The sequence below is a fragment of the Tinamus guttatus genome, unplaced genomic scaffold, assembly GCF_059628265.1.
Source record: "Tinamus guttatus ecotype Peru unplaced genomic scaffold, ASM5962826v1 Tinamus_guttatus_pri_ptg000474l, whole genome shotgun sequence".
NCBI lineage: Eukaryota > Metazoa > Chordata > Aves > Tinamiformes > Tinamidae > Tinamus > Tinamus guttatus.
Genome location: NW_028289008.1, coordinates 860,625 through 877,864, shown reverse-complemented (window position 1 = coordinate 877,864; position 17,240 = coordinate 860,625). Strand labels below are relative to the sequence as shown.

The window sequence follows — 17,240 nt, the reverse complement described above, 5'->3', positions numbered from 1 at the left end:
CCTGGGGGAACACAGTCACATGTTGGGCAGCCTGGCACAGGCAATGCAGAGACCATTGCCTGTCTGCAGTGGTCACTGAGAGATGAACCCTAGATTGAGGCTAACAGGTCACCCTGGAATGCTGAGGTCATCCCCTGGATCTCATGGAGTTCACAAGCAGAAGAGCAGGCCCATTTGTGGTTGCACACCCTTGGGCATATTTTTTGATTCCAGTTTCTAAAGAGAGGCCAGATTCAGGACCATCATAGGGCAGATCCCCTTCTATTATGGAAATGTTATTCTGGAATCCAGCTGTGGCTTAAGGGAGCCCAAGGACTGATTCTGCCTGTCCTTCCAGGGTACGAGGGAAAACATGCCTCTCTACCAGGTTATGAGAGTTCATTGGCCATATCTTCAGAATAAAGCGTGGAAGGACAGCATGGAAATGGGGAGGACAACTCTAAATAGAGAAACTCCTGCTTCCCTCCTGGAATGTGTCTTCAGGAAAGATGAACCGCCATGGGAAGGCTGCCTCTAGACTTTCCTTCAATTCACTCATGTTCAGTTTTGTGTGTTGGAGCTTTGCATGGAACCATTGAAACCTGTGGTGACGCTTGGTTGCCATTTCTGTCATATTAGAGAGATTTGAGATCACACTCTAACCATAGGCATGAGAGCTGAGATCTCCTAAACAACACTTGACCCCTGGTCTCAGCCCACCTGCCCTTGTCCCGCCGTGACTCTGTACCCCAGAGGTCCCTTGGTGTCAGTGCTGGAAAAGACGCTGCAGAGGGAAACTCTATTCCCTGCACTGGGCACATCCAAGGGAGCTCAAAGAAGCGGCTCAGAGAATCCCCCCTCTCTGCTAGTGAAGGGGGAAGCCTGGCTTCCTGCTTTATCATGGTCTATGTTTAAGTGCTAAAGGAGAGATTCCTGTGCAGACGTGACAAAAAACAGGTATCTTTATTTTATTATTTATTATTTTAAGATGGATGTAAAAGAGAGAAGTAAAAATGGAAGAAAGGGATCAAATACAGCCTTGATGGCGGATATCCTGGTGAGTGAATGAAACAGTTGTTATCATTGACCTTGCACCCACTGGATGAGTTTCCTCAGTGCCTCCTTGAGCTCCTTGTTCCTCATGCTGTAGATGAGGGGATTCAGGGCTGGAGGCACCACAGAGTACAGAATGGACACAACCATATCTAGAAGTGGGGAGGAGATGGAGGGGGGCTTCAGGTGGGCAAACAATATAGTACTGACAAACAGGGAGACCACGGCCAGGTGCGGGAGGCACATGGAAAAGGCTTTGTGCCGGCCCTGCTCAGAGGGGATCCTCAGCACAGCTCTGAAGATCTGCACATAGGACACCACAATGAAAATGAAACACCCAAAGAGTAAAGAGGTACTAACAACAAGAAGCCCAACTTCCCTCAGGTAGGAGAGTGAGCAGGAGAGCTTGAGGATCTGGGGGATCTCACAGAAGAACTGCTCCACCACATTCCCTTGGCAAAGTGGCAAGGTAAATGTGTTCCCAGTGTGCAGGAGAGCATTGAGGAAACCACTGGCCCAGGCAGCTGCGGCCATTCTGACACAAGCCCTGATGCCCAGGAGGGTTCCATAGTGCAGAGGTCTGCAGATGGCAATGTAGCCGTCATAGGCCATGACTGTGAGGAGAGAAAACTCTGCTGAAAATAAGAATGCTAGCAGGAAGACCTGGGTAGCACATCCCGAGTAGGAAATGATCCTGTTGTTCCTCAGGGAATTGGCCATTGATTTGGGGAGAATGGTGGAGATGCAGCCAAGGTCGAGGAGGGAGAGGTTGAGGAGGAAGAAGTACATGGGGGTGTGGAGGCGGTGGTCGCAGGCTACAGCTGTGATGATGAGGCCGTTGGCCAGGAGGGCAGGCAGGTAGATGGCCAGGAAGAGCGAGAAGTGCAAGAGCTGCAGCTCCCGGGTGTCTGAGAATGGCAGGAGGAGGAACTCGATGAGTGAGCTGCTGTTGGACATTAGCTCCCTCCAGGCATGTGGGACTGTCTAAAGAATAGAAGATATGGAGAAATTAAGATAAACTTTTGAAGATGAAAGCCCTGAAGTCATTCAGTTGTCCCATACCATCCTCCATTACCGCACTTTGTAAGAGTATCTTAGTGCAGTTTATCTTGTTTATTTATTAGTCTTGTTCTCATCTATCTTGTACTCATGTCTCCTTGAGCTAGAGAATCATTATGCTGCCCTCAAAGGAGACCAGGCTCTGCTGAGACCAGAGCTGTGCAGTTTCAAAATGCCAATCTCCAAATTTCTCACCCTTCCTCCACACACCTAAGGGAGGTCTCCACAATCTCCTTCTAGCCAGAGATACACAGGGCTCATTTCAGCTGCTCATGGACAGCCTCCCACCACCACCTCCATACCCTCAGCATCTCGACAGCTTCCTCACACATCGCTCAGGAATCACAGAATGGCCATGAGACGGCAGAGCCTTTCTGGAGGGAAGGGGTCAGCCTGGCAGGACACCACAGGGAAACAGCAAAAGGAGTGTTAGCACTGAAGACAGGCTCTCCTTAAGGGAGAGTCAGTGCAATGCTTAGGCTCACAGGCGGCATTTCCAGGAGCTCCACGGGACAAAAGGGGGTGTGTGAAACCTCACTCCCATGCAGACCCCTCTGTCACACAACTTGTAGCATCAGTGTCTGAACTGCAGCTGAAAACATCCAGTAGCAGAAAGCTGAGGGCAAGAACAGGAAACGCATGGATGGGAGGGGAAACAAGGAGCAACACCATCAATGTGCTGCCAAGGGAGGCAAGGAGAGGGACAGAGAGGCCTTCTGGAAAACTTTCACTTTACCGGCTGGGTATGTCACCTCTCCGAGGGGGACGTCGCAGGGCAGTCCCTCTTAGCCCTTTGGTGGGGCGGCAGGCAATGACCTGTGGCAGGAGAGCTGCCCCTCTCCTCTGCTGCAGGTCTGGCTGCAGAGGAGGCAGCTCCTGCCCTGCACCTCCTGCCCCTTCCCTGCCCATCTCTGCTGCCTGCAGCTGTCCCTGCCACCAGCTCTTCCTCTATCCCAGTGTCCTGTCCCTGCCATTGCTCACAGATCCCATATCGTATCACCCTCTGTGTGCTCAGTTCTGCCCTACAGAAACCTCTGGGCCATGTCCAGGGGCAGCTCTGCAGTTGCAGATCCTAAGGAGTCAGTCACTTTAGGTCCTATGAGTCCACAAAGACGATATGGATGCTGCCTGTAGGCTAAGGTGGGCATGAAGCAGCTTGCTGAGGCTTCTCACAGACCTATTGATCTCTAGGCATGAAGATCTAGGATCCCCAGTTCCCTGCCAAAACAGAAAGCTTGTTCCTTCATTCCTCCTGCAATATTAAGAAGGTTGAAAGAGCAGAGAGAGGAAGGAAAGCTCCTTCCCTTTCAAGTGGCCCTTCTGATCTTGCTCCTGTAAAGGACCCCTCGCACATGCCCTGTGTATGAGCTGGAGCTGTGAGCAGACTTCACTCTGCAGCAGCCTCTTAGCAGCAGAATGAACCTGCCCTCACGGGTGTCTGTCTCCCCACGCAGCGCTTCCCCGCAGCGCTGTGGGGAGCACCCTGGGCAGTGCTGCCCCTCGCAGGCTGCAGAGTCACTGTCCCGGGCACACAGCACCCTGGGCCTGGGGGATGCTGCTCTCAATCACAGCCCATGCAGAGCTGGGTGCAGACCGCAGCTTCACACCCCTGCGTCTTCCCTGCGAGAAGGGAGCAGGATGCTCTGTCCCTGTGAGTGTGTGTCAGGGAATCCCTGCTCTGAAGCATCTCCTCCTCCTGCTAAACCCTGCATACTCCAGGAGAGAGACCATTAAAATCTAGATCCATAATTACATGCATTGAGTTCAGAAGAGACCTCCAGGAACATCAGCAGATTTGCCCCGCTCACCGTGTCAAGGGTTGGAAAGGTTTCTCCCACAACAAGCTTTCCTCTCTCCTTCACACTGCCTTTCCCCTCTCGCTGCCTTCTCTCCTCTGCTGTCCGCAGCAGCAGGCAGTGCCCGCAGCCCTGCTGCTCTTGGCACAGGAGCTGCTCCTGCACTCGGCTGTCTCTGGGCAGTGCTGCCAGGCTGCCACGAGCTGCCTCCATCCCAGGAGCCTGGCCCCGCTCAGGAGCAGAGGCCCAGCTGGACTCACCAATTTCTCTGTCCCTTGTGCTCCCTCCTCCTGGGAAATGTTTGTTAAGTAAACTAAAATAATCACTTGTTGTCTTTTCCTAATGAGTAGAGAAAGAAGGATTCCCAACTTGCCGTCTATTTCATCAAGAGAATGACTATCTGTGCAAGTTAGAAAGGTCCCACTCTGGAAGTGCCTAGTTAGGAAGACCATGTAGGCAGGACACTGAGACAGGGGCAAGAAGGGGGCTCATGGATTCAGATGAGTCAATCAGGGCATCCCATGCTGGTTCTGAAGCCCTTGGTCTGGGATGGGATTCAGATTCCTCCCCTGAACTCCACAAACACACAGAAGGTGGGATTCTGCTTCCCCATGCTGAAGTGTGCACAGCACTGACATCTCCACAGGAGCTCCTTCTCTAAGCTCCCCTTGTAATCACTGCTGATGGAAGGTGGGAGTCAGCTGGCAACACACAAACACCTGGGGACAGTTGAAGAGACAGTGGAGGTACCAAAAACCTGCCCATGTCTGTTTGCTCTTAAGCAGCAAATCTCAAACCCACATTCTCATGGACAAAACCAGGTGGGGAATGTCCCTGGCCATCTCAAATGACCCCAGGTGCCTTTCACTACTGTGTGAGCACCATGCAGTATAAAGCAGAGACCCAGGCAGATCATCACAGTGGAAAAAGTTAATCTAATTAACTCAGGGCAGGCATATCATTCAGTGACATCAGAATAGGCTGGCTGGGCCAAGACAGATGCCTGCGTTGTCCAGCATAACCAAATGCCTCCTCTAGCATGGGATCTATGAGAAGCCATGTCCCTTTGGAGCTGGAGCTGGGCAAGCACCCCAGGACCTCTCGGGTTCGCTACCAGTGCCAAAACATCTGGATCCCACCACTGCCTTTAGGCCAAGTCCATCCCTCCTACAGCCAACTGTGCTTCCGAAATGGGAGAGGCACATCACACCAAGGTGTCTGCTCTGGTCTCTGCTCTCTTAACAGCTTCTCACTTTTATCAAACAGAACCTCCTTTCACCCTGGATGATATGACTGGGCTAATGATAGCCTCAGGATGGCTGGATCTTAGATGGCTCCAGCCCAAGAACACCTTCAATGATGCCTGTCCTGCCTGGAGATTGACCCAACTCTGTCACAGGCCCCAAGGTGCTACAAATCAGCTCAGGCAACAAAGCCCTCTCCTGCCATTTCCTCACAGTCACACTATGTTTCTCCCTGGCCTTGGGCACTGCAGGCTTTGCTCTCTTAGTGGGAACCTTCTTTCACCATTGCATTGACATCTTCTCTCCATGCCAGCATTTCTCTGCTCTCAAGTGGGGCCACTGCACACACGATGTCCTTGGCTCTTGGTAGTAGGGTCTACCATGACCAATCTTTCTTCTGTGCCACATCCTGACCTTTTGCATTCCAGATACATGGAAATGCCTGTAGCCTGGCAGGAGAGCTTGAGGATTTGGGGGATTTCACAAAACTACTGTCCGTAGAGCTGTCTCTACAGAAAGAAAGCATGAAAGTGTTAGCAGTATGGACCAGGGCATTGAGAAACCCAGAGGCCCAGGCAGCTGCTGCCATTTCAACACAAGTTCTGCTGCTCAGGAGGATCCCGTAGTACAGGGGTCTGCAGTTGGCCTCAAAGTGGACTGAGCCATGACTGTGTGAAGAAAACATTCTCTTGAACTCAAGAAGACAGAGACCTGTGCAGCACATCCCAGGTAGGAAATGGCCCTGGTGTCTCTAATCACTAGAGAGAGATGGTAGGAGTCAGTAATAACACCTTGTAATGCCTGAGGGACTGGGGTGGTCGAAGGCAAATGCAAGGGTCTGCAAGTTCTCTTGGAACCATCGTGAGAGATGGACATCCTTCCCAAACACCAGCTGGTGGACATAGGGGCAAGGATGGTATGCTTGTCCACCTGAAATGGAACCAGACATGTGCATTTAGGGCATGTGAGCTCAAATCAGAGCAAAGCCAAGTGACACACACACATCCCTGCATGGCAGGCACCTAAGTTCAGTCCAAGGTCTCTAGAGCTGGGCCAGGTGCATGGTGTGCCCATTACAGCCAGCCATGGCTGGCAAATACAGCACAGCACCTCCAGGAAAGACACAACCTCCTGGAATGGGTGCAGAGGGCAGGAACTCTGAGGCCTCTCAAGGTGGTCCAGGGCCTATGGACCAGCAACTGAGCACCAACACATGAAAGGAGGAATCAGTAATGGGAGACACATGACACTGGGGTCTCTTTTCATGAACCTATGTTCTTAAAGGGTAATGGGTCTCCTCTTCCTGAACCTTCCTATCTATGGTGATCCTGACAGTGAACATGCTACTGATGTCCTCAATGTGGCCACATGAAAGGCTGTCCTCATCCAGAAGGAACAGGAATTTCCTCAGCAGCATCTTGCCCTTCCTGGACATCCTCTTTACCTCTGTCGCATGCCCAGATGTACTTTAGAGTCCCCTGGGGCAGCAACTCCTTCTCCTGTTGGGGCTGCCTGACCCAGCTGGGCTGGCCTGGAAAGTTCCCAGGAGAGGAGGAATGTCACCGCGGTTAACTGTGCCAGGGAAGCACAGGGGAACACAGCAGTGTGCTTCTGGGAGCCGTCCTGCCCTGTCCCTCACGCTAGTCCAGTGTGACAGACACAAGTGTGCTCACCTAGAGCACCTGCACACACACACCCATGGTCCCTACGGCATTGGCATGGCCTTTGGGTGCCTGGCACCCCTTGGTTATCCCCTTTCCCATGCTTGGTGGTCTACTGGGGCCAGCAAAGGTGTTGCTGGTGCTGTCAATGGGCAGAGTAGGCGAAGGCACTTTTGGGGCTTCCTCACAACCTGCTCATTTCCCTGTTGGCCTTGGAGTCTTCAGTGAGTGCCCCTGGAGTGGCCTTTGCTCTTTCACAGAAATGCACAGAACTGGCCTCCAGCAGGAGCAGCTCTGCACATCTGGGCATGCACTGATACAAGAAGGAGAAACATGTCCGAAAGATTCAGGTTTTAATTCTGCATTTCAGGTACCCTAATTCATATTGCTTTCATGTACCCTCATACCAGCTTAAGACAAGCAAGAAATGGAGAGGACGAAGAGCAAAGGGTCTTTTTTTTTTCCTTTTTTTTTTTCCTTTTCTTTTTGTTATTTTTAGGAAGAGCTGGAGGAGGACCTTGAGCTGGGCCCACACCAACACTGCATGATGTCACATTTCATTTAGAAGGAGACTGTTTCCATCTGCCCACCTGATGATCACCAACCAGTTGGCCAAGCTGGTGAGGAGAGCCTTAAATTGAGAATGACTCAGAGAAGAAGAAGCAAGAGTGAGGAACTGATGGGCTGGGATGGCAGGGAAAGGTGCAGGTGAGGTGGACAAAGGAAACCCCAGAGAGCGCAGCAGGATGCAGGGAACTCTGCCTAGGGACAGACAGAGAGTCAGTCAGGATTGTAGGGGTGAGGATTAATGGGCAGACCAACAGCGATGGCCTTGTGTGGATCTCTGCTATGCAGCACCTGAAGAAGTACAGCCTCTGCAAGGCCTGGGGAGTGCAGAGCTGGAGGGAGGAACATTCATCCTGCTCCCCTCATAGCAGTTCCCAGGCAGGCTCAGAGGCTGGGATCAGGACTTGGAGGTAGCAACATGGTGATGGGCATCCCCATGGAGATCGTCAGGACATCATGGTGGAGTCCCTATGGTCTCCACCAAGGCATCATGATGGGGTCCCCTTGGTCTCCACCAAGGCATCATTATGGGATGAATCCCCATGGTCTCCACCAAGACATCGTGATGGTGTCCCCGTGGTCTCCACCAGGACATCGTGACAAGGTCCTCAGCAGGGCTTTGTGATGTCAGTGGCATCATGCTCACAAGGTCATTGTGAGGGGGCAGTCCCCATGGTGACCATGCCTTTATTGGGGGAAAAGACCCCAGATCCCCACTCTGAGGAGAGCAGCTCGATCAGGAGAGAGCAGCTCCCCTTGGTGCCAGTGTCAGGTCCCCACAAGAGGATCCTGAATATGGACAAGGAGCAGCAGGTGAACGCCTGTTCCCAGCCCGCAGACGGGCTCTCAGGCTTGCAGGAGAGCGGGAGCAAGGTGGGCAGTGGGGCTGAAGGGAGAGGCACGCAGCAGGGATGGGACTGACACGGAGAGCACAAGGATGGTTTGGAAGGGGAGCTGGGGTGAGGTAGCCAGGCACGAGCTCTTCTGGGGTGGGCTCATTTATTCTCAGCCCTTGGTATTTTTTCTCAGACAAAAGACGCCAACCAGGGTCCTCCCAGGGCCACCCAAACCCTGTGAGCTCTGTGCTGAGGCTCAGGGAGCAGCTCTAGACTGAGCTCAGCCAGGCTGTGTGCAGCCACAAGCTTCCCTTGGACACAGGGCTGAGGTTTCTTGTGCATCAGGGGCCACTTGCATCCATGCAGCCACCTCCATCACAGGCCTCCTTCTCCCCACAGGTGGGCCAGCAGCTCAAGGACCAGCGCCTGGAGGCAGTGGTGCCGAACCAGGACTTGGTGCTAATGACATCCTCAGAGTGCCAAGGGGGAGAGCTGCAGCTTCCTCAAGTGGAAGGGCCACCCGTCAAGGTGTCCCAGGAAGAGAGAGCCTCTTCTGCCCCGCAGGATGCCCAGCAGTGCGTGCTGCCAGCCAAGGAGGGTTCCTGGGAGGCTGAACTCCCCAGCCTGCCCGTTGCAGAGGCACCACCCGGCTCTGCAGAAGACACGGCCGCTGCCGGCTCACCCGGTGAAACGGCCTCACTGGAGGCCACGTGCTCATCCCTGCTCGAGACTGCTGGCTTCGTGGACAGCATCTTTGCGGAGATTGCTGTGGAACTGAGGGCAGAGAGCCGGAAGGCTGCCCCACCATGCCGAGCAGGGACAGGACAGGGCCCAAAGCAGCAGCCTGTGGGCATCATCTGCCACCTGGGAGCAGAGCCACTGCGTGTGCACCCGGACAACACCGCGCGCTACCTGTCCGTGCTCAGCATCCGCACGGAGCCGCTGGAGGAGCTCCAGAGCAGCTGCCTGGCGCGCACCGGGCAGAGCTTGGCCCAGCTGCGAGAAGGCGCCTTCCTGAGGAAGCAGCAGAGCCTGGAGGAGAGCGAGGACGAGGAAGAGGAGGACGAGGGAACACATTTCTCCCTGACAGCCTCGGGATCGCTCAATGTGCGACCCAAGCAGGTAAGCAGAAGGGATGGCTGGGGCAGCCATAACCCTTGCGGTGCTGGCGCCAGGTGCTGCTCTGCACTGTGACAGCCCAGTTGTCCCTGTGCTGGTGGGGCCGAGGAAGCCATTCTGGGGGGAAGTGAAGCCCCCTTCATAAACCTCCCTCTATTCTCTAGCTCCTCGCTAGAAACTCCTTCTATGACTTGTGGAACCCCAAGATCACACAAGTGGAGCTGCTCAAGGATGTGAGGTGCAAGTGGGAGGTGTTGGAGCGCCTCTATGCCCATGCCCCCAGGGAGGAGGGGCAGGTAAGGAGAGGCAAGAGAGCCCTAAGGGCAGAGCAGGATGAGCTCACAGGCCACGCTGAGGAGGAGGAGAATGCTGGTGAAGAGGCTCTGCAAGGCAAAGAGGTGGAGGAAAGCACCTCCAAGACCTGGGTCAGACCCAGCCTGCGCAGCCTGTTTGCAGACAGGGAGGCATCTCAGCAGAAGGTGCCCCCTGTGAGTGACAACCCCATTCTGGAGCAACCATTGCCTGATGACACGGCACCAGCGGTTCCTCCCCTGGCTGCAGGCCCTGCTCCCCAGGTGAGCAAGCAGCGCCTCACCTGCACCCACCATCCCAGGGAGCTGCCCTGTGAGCTGGGTCTGGGGTGAGCAGAGGGGGTGCTCAGAGCTGCTCCAGCCCGTGGGACCCCCCTGCCGTGGTGCCCTGTTGTCACCCCAACTATTTGCCCTCTGCGATGTCGCCATGGGGAGATGCCGAGTCTTCTCTGTATCCAAGGGCCAAAGGCACAAGGCTGTTGTCCCCTCCACCCCTGTGCTACATACAGCCCTGGGGCCTAGACACTGAGCAGGGAGGAAAGGGGCAGCCCCAGAAGTAGCCCCCTCCACACCAGGACACGAGCCCCCTTGTGCCACGCACCTGGCTGCCTCCATTCCCCCTGCCCAGCCCTGCTGCTACAGCCCCACAACGAGCCTTGTCCCCTTTCTGTGCCAGCCACAGGTCCCTTCCCTTGGGATGCGCATCCATGGATAGCCTTCCCCATCCCCAAACCCTTTGACCCTGTGTAACCAGGGGTACTGGTACCCTGAGCAGCAGCAGCTGATGGCCAACGGGTGCGTGTTCTTGTCCTGTCCATGCAGGAGGCCTCGGAGTCCCAAGAGGAGGAGATGTCATCGTCCTCCTGCAGCCCCAGGCCAGACGTTGAGCCAGGTTCGTACCTGCATGCAGAGTCCTTCTGGGGACAGTGGGCCAGTCTGGGACAGCAAGTGGCACCGAGGTCGGCAGCAGGAAGCGCTCAGGGGCTTCTGTGCAAAGGGCACAGACCCTTGGGAAGTCCTTGGTGCTGGGGACAGGCAGGTGCTCTCCGTGTGCCCGTGTGGCCCATCGCCCACAGCTCTCCTTCCCACCGCAGGCATCACCACCCTCCCGGATATCACCGCTCCCCGGCGATGGTGCTCGCGACTCAGGACGACGCTTCGGGCTCTGTGCAGAGCGTTCTGCTGCCACTGCATCACCAGGCAGCAAGAGGAGCGGCGCAGGTGAAAGAGCCCAGCAGGATCCCGAGAGTGGGGCTGGTGCAGAGCGACAGACACTGTGTCCTGGCGGGCACAGAAATGCTGCTGCGTCATGCCCCAGAGCACCCATATGCCTACATGAGCCCTAGTTGGCAAAAGACATTGCTTCTTTCAAATAAACCCCTCAAAAGATTTTTCTCCCTGGGTCACTTTGTGTCAGGCCAATCTCTACATTTAGATTAGAGCAGGTGATGCCAATGGAGCCAGTGGGGCCTTGTTCTGGATGGGCTCAGGATTCGGCAATAATCACGCAGAACGAGGTGACTACATCGAGCATTTATTCAGGTGAAAGCACATAAAAGAAGCGAAGTATGGATGACTACTCATGAGGTGATACCTGCTGGCAGGATACTGGATCCGAACATCCTCTCGAGCTGGCAGATCAGAGAGAGAGAGTTGCTGACCGGCTCCCGCAGAGACAGCGCAGGCCTCAGAGTTAGGGGTTTCTCCTTCCCCCGCCTCTCTCCACACTGTCCTTTTTTATGCCCGGTGCATCCTGGCACGCAGGGTCAGTCCGACCCAGGAGGCAGGCCGGGGAGGGTGGACAAACTCTGCCTCTAGTTGTCCAGCTCTCCCCACTGGGTGCGCAGGCGTGCACACCACTCAGGGGTCCCAGCCCTCAATTCGAGGGTCCTGCCTTACTCCTCTTCTTCCTCATTTCCGGGTGTTTGACCTCCAAAGCTAGTTTGGAGGATGCCTGCGGTTAAGTTGGCTACAAGCCCAGCCGAGCGGCCGGCTTCAACAGGTTTTCGGGGGGGGTGCCTGTGAACCACGCTGAGCAGCTGCATCCCTGCTCCTTATCGCTCAGCCTAGGCAGGGAAACAGCTCCTTTCTCAAGGTCTGGCCTCTGCTTCTAACAGGAGATTTTTATGACTCTACAGATCACAGAAATTTCCATCTCCAATACAGGCCACTACAGTAGTCACTTTTTTTCATATCCCAGACAAGGTTCTGGGGCCCCAAAGCAGTGGACCACTTCTTCTACGGTTTTAATCCTTTGCTGGAGCTTGCCTGCAGTGACACCACTGTTGTCACACCTGTAGCTGTACTGTGTTTCCTGGATATAGTCTTCCTGGATATAGTCTTCCCCTTCCTGCTCACACTGGCTTCCTATGTGTGCATCAGAGCTGCCATCCTAAAGATCCCATCCAGCGTGGGCAGGAAGAAGGTCTTCTCAACCTGCTCTTCTCACCTCACTGCTGTCACTGTTTTCTATGGCACCCTCATCATTGCCTGCCTGATGCCCAGGATTGGCCCCGTGAGGCAGCTCAACAAAGTCTTCTCCTTGTCCTACACTGTCCTCACACCCCTGCTCAATCCTCTCCTCTACAATCTGCGCAACAGGGAGGTGGGGGAGGCTCTCAGAAAAGCAGTCAGGACTGCTCGGGTTTGCGCCCAGAGCTCATAGCAGTTGTCCACCGCTGCACAGAAAACATTGCTGCTTCTGCACAGTAGCACAGTCAATACAGGAAAGGAAACAGTAGGCTGCACCCTTGATATCCATTGAGAAGAACACAGCAATGAGGATAATGCTGGAAAGTAGAAGGGAAGAGGGGATATTAAATCAATTAAACTTCACGGTCTAGAAGGGATAGACATAATGTCCCATTCTTGTTGCTTCCTTGACAGACGATAAAGGAGTGTTGTTGTATCTGAGATAGGTTACATGTCTTCTTGATTCTTTGTTTGCTTGCTTATTTTGTTTCTGTGTTTTGTTTGTTGGTTTGTTTCTGTGGTGAGGGGAAATTCATGTGTGGTGAAAGGTGAGAGGTCAGAGAGGGAGATTTGGAGTGGCAGGACTTTCCCAACTGCAGATTCATTGGATGAGAGCCAACCCCGTCTGCTGTAACTATTTTCAGGGTATCTCAGCCCATAGGCCTCGCTACTCCACTGGCCAATGGAAACGCATATACTGCACAAACACATATTGGTGTCTCCTGTCATTTGTGATGGTGTCAGATCTCCCACATGCCTATGGGTTCCTGGCAGACAGTGAGGGGAAATAGTGCAGGGACCTGCATGGCCTGGTAGTGCCAGTGAATACTGTAGGCAAACTCCAGGGCATCCAAAAGGGCCCTCACTACCAACATGGGCAACAGCACTCACGCCTGCAGCCCAGGACTTCAGTGCCAGTTTGTCTGTGCCTCAGTCCATCCTGAGCGTGATGAGCACGTGCAGTGTCCCTGAGGAGCCTCTTTCTGTCTGTGTCTCTCCAGGGAGCCTGAGGGTGAGCTCAGGCAGAGCAGGCTCCTGGGTCAACCAACAGCCCTTGGCAAGATGAAGTGAGAGTCCAAAGCTGCATTCCTGCTAATGCCTAAAGCCATGTTTTCATGGTTCCATTTCAGTACCTGTGGTGGCCCTCAGAGGAATTATTTACATGGCTGTGGTGAGCACCTGCGTCCCAGAGAGCTTATGAACAGAAGATCCCCTTCAATCGCAAGGCACTCAGGCCAGCAGAGTCAAGAAAGACAGGTTTCTGACCTTGAGAAAGCCTTTGTAGGCATCTTGCCTATCTCTCCATGTTGTTCTTCCCTCCATGGATGCCCACAACCTATCATGACAAGACCAAGGGGGACAGTCCCATCTCAGCATCCACATCCATTGTGCCCACTGCACATCTCATCCACTCTCCAGTGAAATCATGACCAAAACTTGAGTAAAATGTCAGAGGTATCATGAAAACAAGAGGCAGATAACTGCAGATGCTTTACACCCTGATGTTTAACCCTACTCTGTGGTGTCATAAGCCAAGCTCATGGCTTCAGGATTTTATTGTGAGTTTGGAGAATTTTGACCCTGATTGGAAAAGAGATCATAGAGGAACATGAGTGGCATCAGGTCAAGCTTTCACTTCCTCTGCCTGATTAATGCACAGCAGGAAAGGACATGGATGTGTAAAGTAGCTTAACAGGAAAGAGTCAAAGGTTGAAATGGGAATCGATGGCCCTTCTGTCCTGATAGCAGTGGGAGCTGCAGGACTGTCCTGATGGCAGGGGGGGCTGCAGGACTATCCTGATGGCAGGGGGAGCTGCAGAACTGTCCTGGTGGCAGTAAGAGGTGCAGGAATTCCCAGTCCCCCAATGCCTCCTTGTTGCCTGCTGAGGGGTGGGAAACCAAATGCGGGCTCTGAGGGCTGGATGTCCTGGTCCCCTTGTGTGTGCAAGAGGGGACAAATGCTTCTTATTTGAGCCCCACCATCACCATGAGAAATCCCTCTCACAACAGCCCAGCCCCAGAGGCACGTGGACTCACCGCAGTGAGCCCAGTGGAGACCCCTGCAATGGCTGCGAGTTGAAGGAGAGAACACAGGAGTCGAGACTCAGGATCTGGATTTGTTCATCTGGGAGAAGAGGCAGGAGGATCACAGTGCTGCCTGCAGCTGCCAAAGTGGAGGGTGGGGAGAAGATGGAGCCAGAGCCTTCCCAGTGGTGCCCAGGAACAGCGTGAGGAGGCTAAGGGTGGCCGGCACTGAAGGAAGGACCCAGAGCCTTGCGGAATCCATCCCCAGAGAGCATGGGGGCTCTGTCCTGCCCAGCCCTGGGAAACCCCCTCTGTTGCCTCCACTTGCAGCAGGAGGTTGAGCGGAGACCTCCAGGAGCCCCTTCCCTCCATGACTGCTCTGCAACTCTGTCTGGTAAACGAATGTCTCTCCAGACATTACTGGATGCATTGGCATTGCCTGCTGTAGTCTAAATGTGGAGATTGGCCTGACACAAAGTGACACAGGGAGAAAAGTTTCTGAAGGTTTTATTTGAAAGAAGCAATGGCTGTTGACAACTAGGGCTCACATGGGCACACGGGTGCTCTGGGACACAACGCAGCAGCATCTCTGTGCCCGCCAGGACACAGTGTCTGTCGCTCTGCGCCAGCCCCGCTCTCAGGATCCTGCCGGGCTCTTTCAGCTGCGCTGCTCCTCTCGCTGCCCCGCGATGCAGCGGCAGCAGAACGCGCTGCACAGAGCCCAAAGCGCCGTCCTGAGCCACGAGCCCCATCGCCGGGGAGCCGCGATGTCCGGAAGGGCAGCGATGCCTGCGGTGGGAAGCAGAGCTGTGGGCAATGGGCTGCACGGGCGCAGGGCTGCACCTGCCTGTCCCTGCCACCAAGGGCTTCCCGAGGGGTTCTGTCCTCGGCACAACAACTCCCGAGCGCTTCCTGCTGCCAGCCTCGGTGCCACCCCCTGTGCCAGGACAGGCCACTGTCCCCAGCAGGGCTCTGCACTCGGGTATGTACCTGGCTCAACGTCGGGTGTGGGGCTGCAGGAGGAGGGCTTCTCCTCCTCCTCTTGGGGCTCCAAGGCCTCCTGCATGGGCAGAGCAAGAACACGCACCCATCAGCCATCAGCTGGCCCTGCTGAGGGTCCCAGTGCCCCAGGTTGCACAATGGCAAAGGGTTTGGATCAGAGGAGGCTGCCCATGGATGCACATCCCAAGGGAAGGGACCTGCGGCTGGCACGGCAGTGGGACAAGGCTCGTTGTGGGGCCGTAGCAGCAGGGCTGGGCAGGGGGAACGGAGGCAGCCGGGGGCGTGTGTGGCACAAGGGGGCTCGTACCCTGGTGTGGAGGGGGCTGCTGCTGGGGCTGCCCCTTCCCTCCTTGCTCGGCATCCAGACCCCAGGGCTGAATGTGACGTGGGCTGGAGCAGACTTCATCGCTGTGTCTTTGGCACTTGGAAACGGAGAGGAGGCGGCATCTCCCCATGGAGACATGGCAGAGGGCAAATGCCTGGGGATGACAGTGGGATGCCATGGGCAGGGGGGCTCCGACGAGATGGGGCAACTCTGGGCGCCCCCCACACAGCTCCCACAGCAGCTCCCAGGGATGGTGGGGACAGGGGAGGTGCTGCTTGCTCACCTGGGGAGCAGGGCCTGCAGCCAGGGGAGAAGCTGCTGCTGTTGTTTCCTGCAGCAGGGTTTCCTTGGGAGACGGGATGCTGCTCATCTCATCCCAAGGGGTTTCAGCCAAAGGAGAAGCCTCTGGTGCAGCTTCTGGAGGAACTGATGGGGACGGAGGAGCATTTTCCCCTGCATGCTGGATGCAGTTGCTGGATGCAGGGGAGGCCTCCGGTTCTGCTCCTGCACTTGTTGCTGGTGGGACAGACACGCTGTCCTCTGTGTGCAGAAAGCTGCTGGCCAAAGCAGGTGCTCCTGGCTCACCGCCCCTGGGCACTGCTGGCTCCAGAGAGGGGCTCTCCACGGTGCCAGGTGCCTCGCTCACAGCCTCTGTGCTGCTGACATGGGGCGAGCAGGGCACCTTCTCGTGCTCTGTGTCCTTGTCCACAGCCGGGCTGCAGAGGCTGGCTCTGACCCAGGTCAAAGAGTTCATTTCCTCCACCTCCTCTTCCCCATCCTCCTCCTCCTCATCGGTGTCCTCTACTCTCTCCTCCTGCAGTGCTCCCAGGCCTCTCGGCGCCTCGCGGGTTGGGGCATGAGCATAGAGCCGCTCCAGCACCTCCCACTTGCAGCTTGCGCCTTTGAGGAGCTCCACTCGCGTGATCTCTGGTTTCCAGAGGTCATAGAAGGAGTTTCTGGCGAGGAGCTAGAAGGAGAGAGGGAGGTTTGTGAAGGGAGGAAAGGCCTCGTGGGGCTCCGCCAGTGCTTTGACAAGCCGGCTGTCCCGCACGACGCGGCACAGCTGCTGGCCACAGCACCGGGAGGGCTCCCCCGTGGCCCAGCACTCCTTGCACTCACCTGCTTGGGTTTGGCATTGAGTGATCCTGCCAGCGTCAGGGACAAACGGTTGTCACGGCCCTCCTCTCGCTCGCCCTGGCTCTCTCTCAGGTTCTGCTCCCTCCTTGGAAAAGCTCCTTCTCGGAGCAGGGCCAAGCCCTGTCCAGTGCGGTGCCGGCAGCTCCTCTCAAGCTCCTCCAGCGGCTCCGTTTTGATGCTGAGCACAGCCAGGTAGCGCGCAGTGTTGTCTTCATGCACGTGCACTGGCCTTCCTTGGAGGTAGCACGTGATCTCCAAGGGCTGCTGCCGTGTCCGTGATGTCCGTGCTCTCACTGGCCCAGTTGGGCAGCTTAGTCCACTAGGCCAGCTCGGCCAGCTAGGAATGCTGCACTGGAATTCACCCCGACGGCTGTAGGGATCGGGCCCTGTCTGAGGCGCAGAGGATGATGTGCTGGGGCGCCACTCTATGCTCTGGAGCTGCCATGATCTTGCCCGTGCACCTTGATCGATGGTGCGTGCCAGTGTGTGTGGTGGCACAGGTACAGTCAGCTCCATCCGAGCACCACCGGCATCCGGCTGTGCTTGGTCCTGTGGAGAGGGCGATGGCATTTCCTGAGGCCTGGCCAGGCTGGTGGAGGGCTGCGGCTCTTGCACCGTGGAGGGGACATCGCTGGCCTTCTCCTCCACAACCTG

The 17,240-nt window shown here is 55.6% G+C and overlaps 2 protein-coding genes across 2 annotated transcripts in view; one reads left to right on the top strand and one right to left on the bottom strand.

Annotated features, from left to right (window-relative positions):
- Positions 1–1,059: 1,059 nt before the first annotated feature.
- LOC148592967 (olfactory receptor 14J1-like) lies at positions 1,060–1,989 on the bottom strand. The gene has a single exon (XM_088533020.1). It carries the CDS (start codon positions 1,987–1,989, stop codon positions 1,060–1,062), a length of 930 nt encoding a protein of 309 aa, XP_088389146.1.
- A 6,566-nt stretch (positions 1,990–8,555) lies between these two features.
- The window catches only part of LOC148592961 (uncharacterized), a 375,952-nt gene continuing 367,267 nt past the window's right edge, over positions 8,556–17,240 (top strand). Inside the window, exons 1-2 of the mRNA XM_088533010.1 lie at positions 8,556–9,317; positions 9,479–9,778. Of these exons, the coding sequence (XP_088389136.1) occupies positions 8,556–9,317; positions 9,479–9,778 (1,062 nt within the window). The remainder of the gene's footprint in view (positions 9,318–9,478; positions 9,779–17,240) is intronic.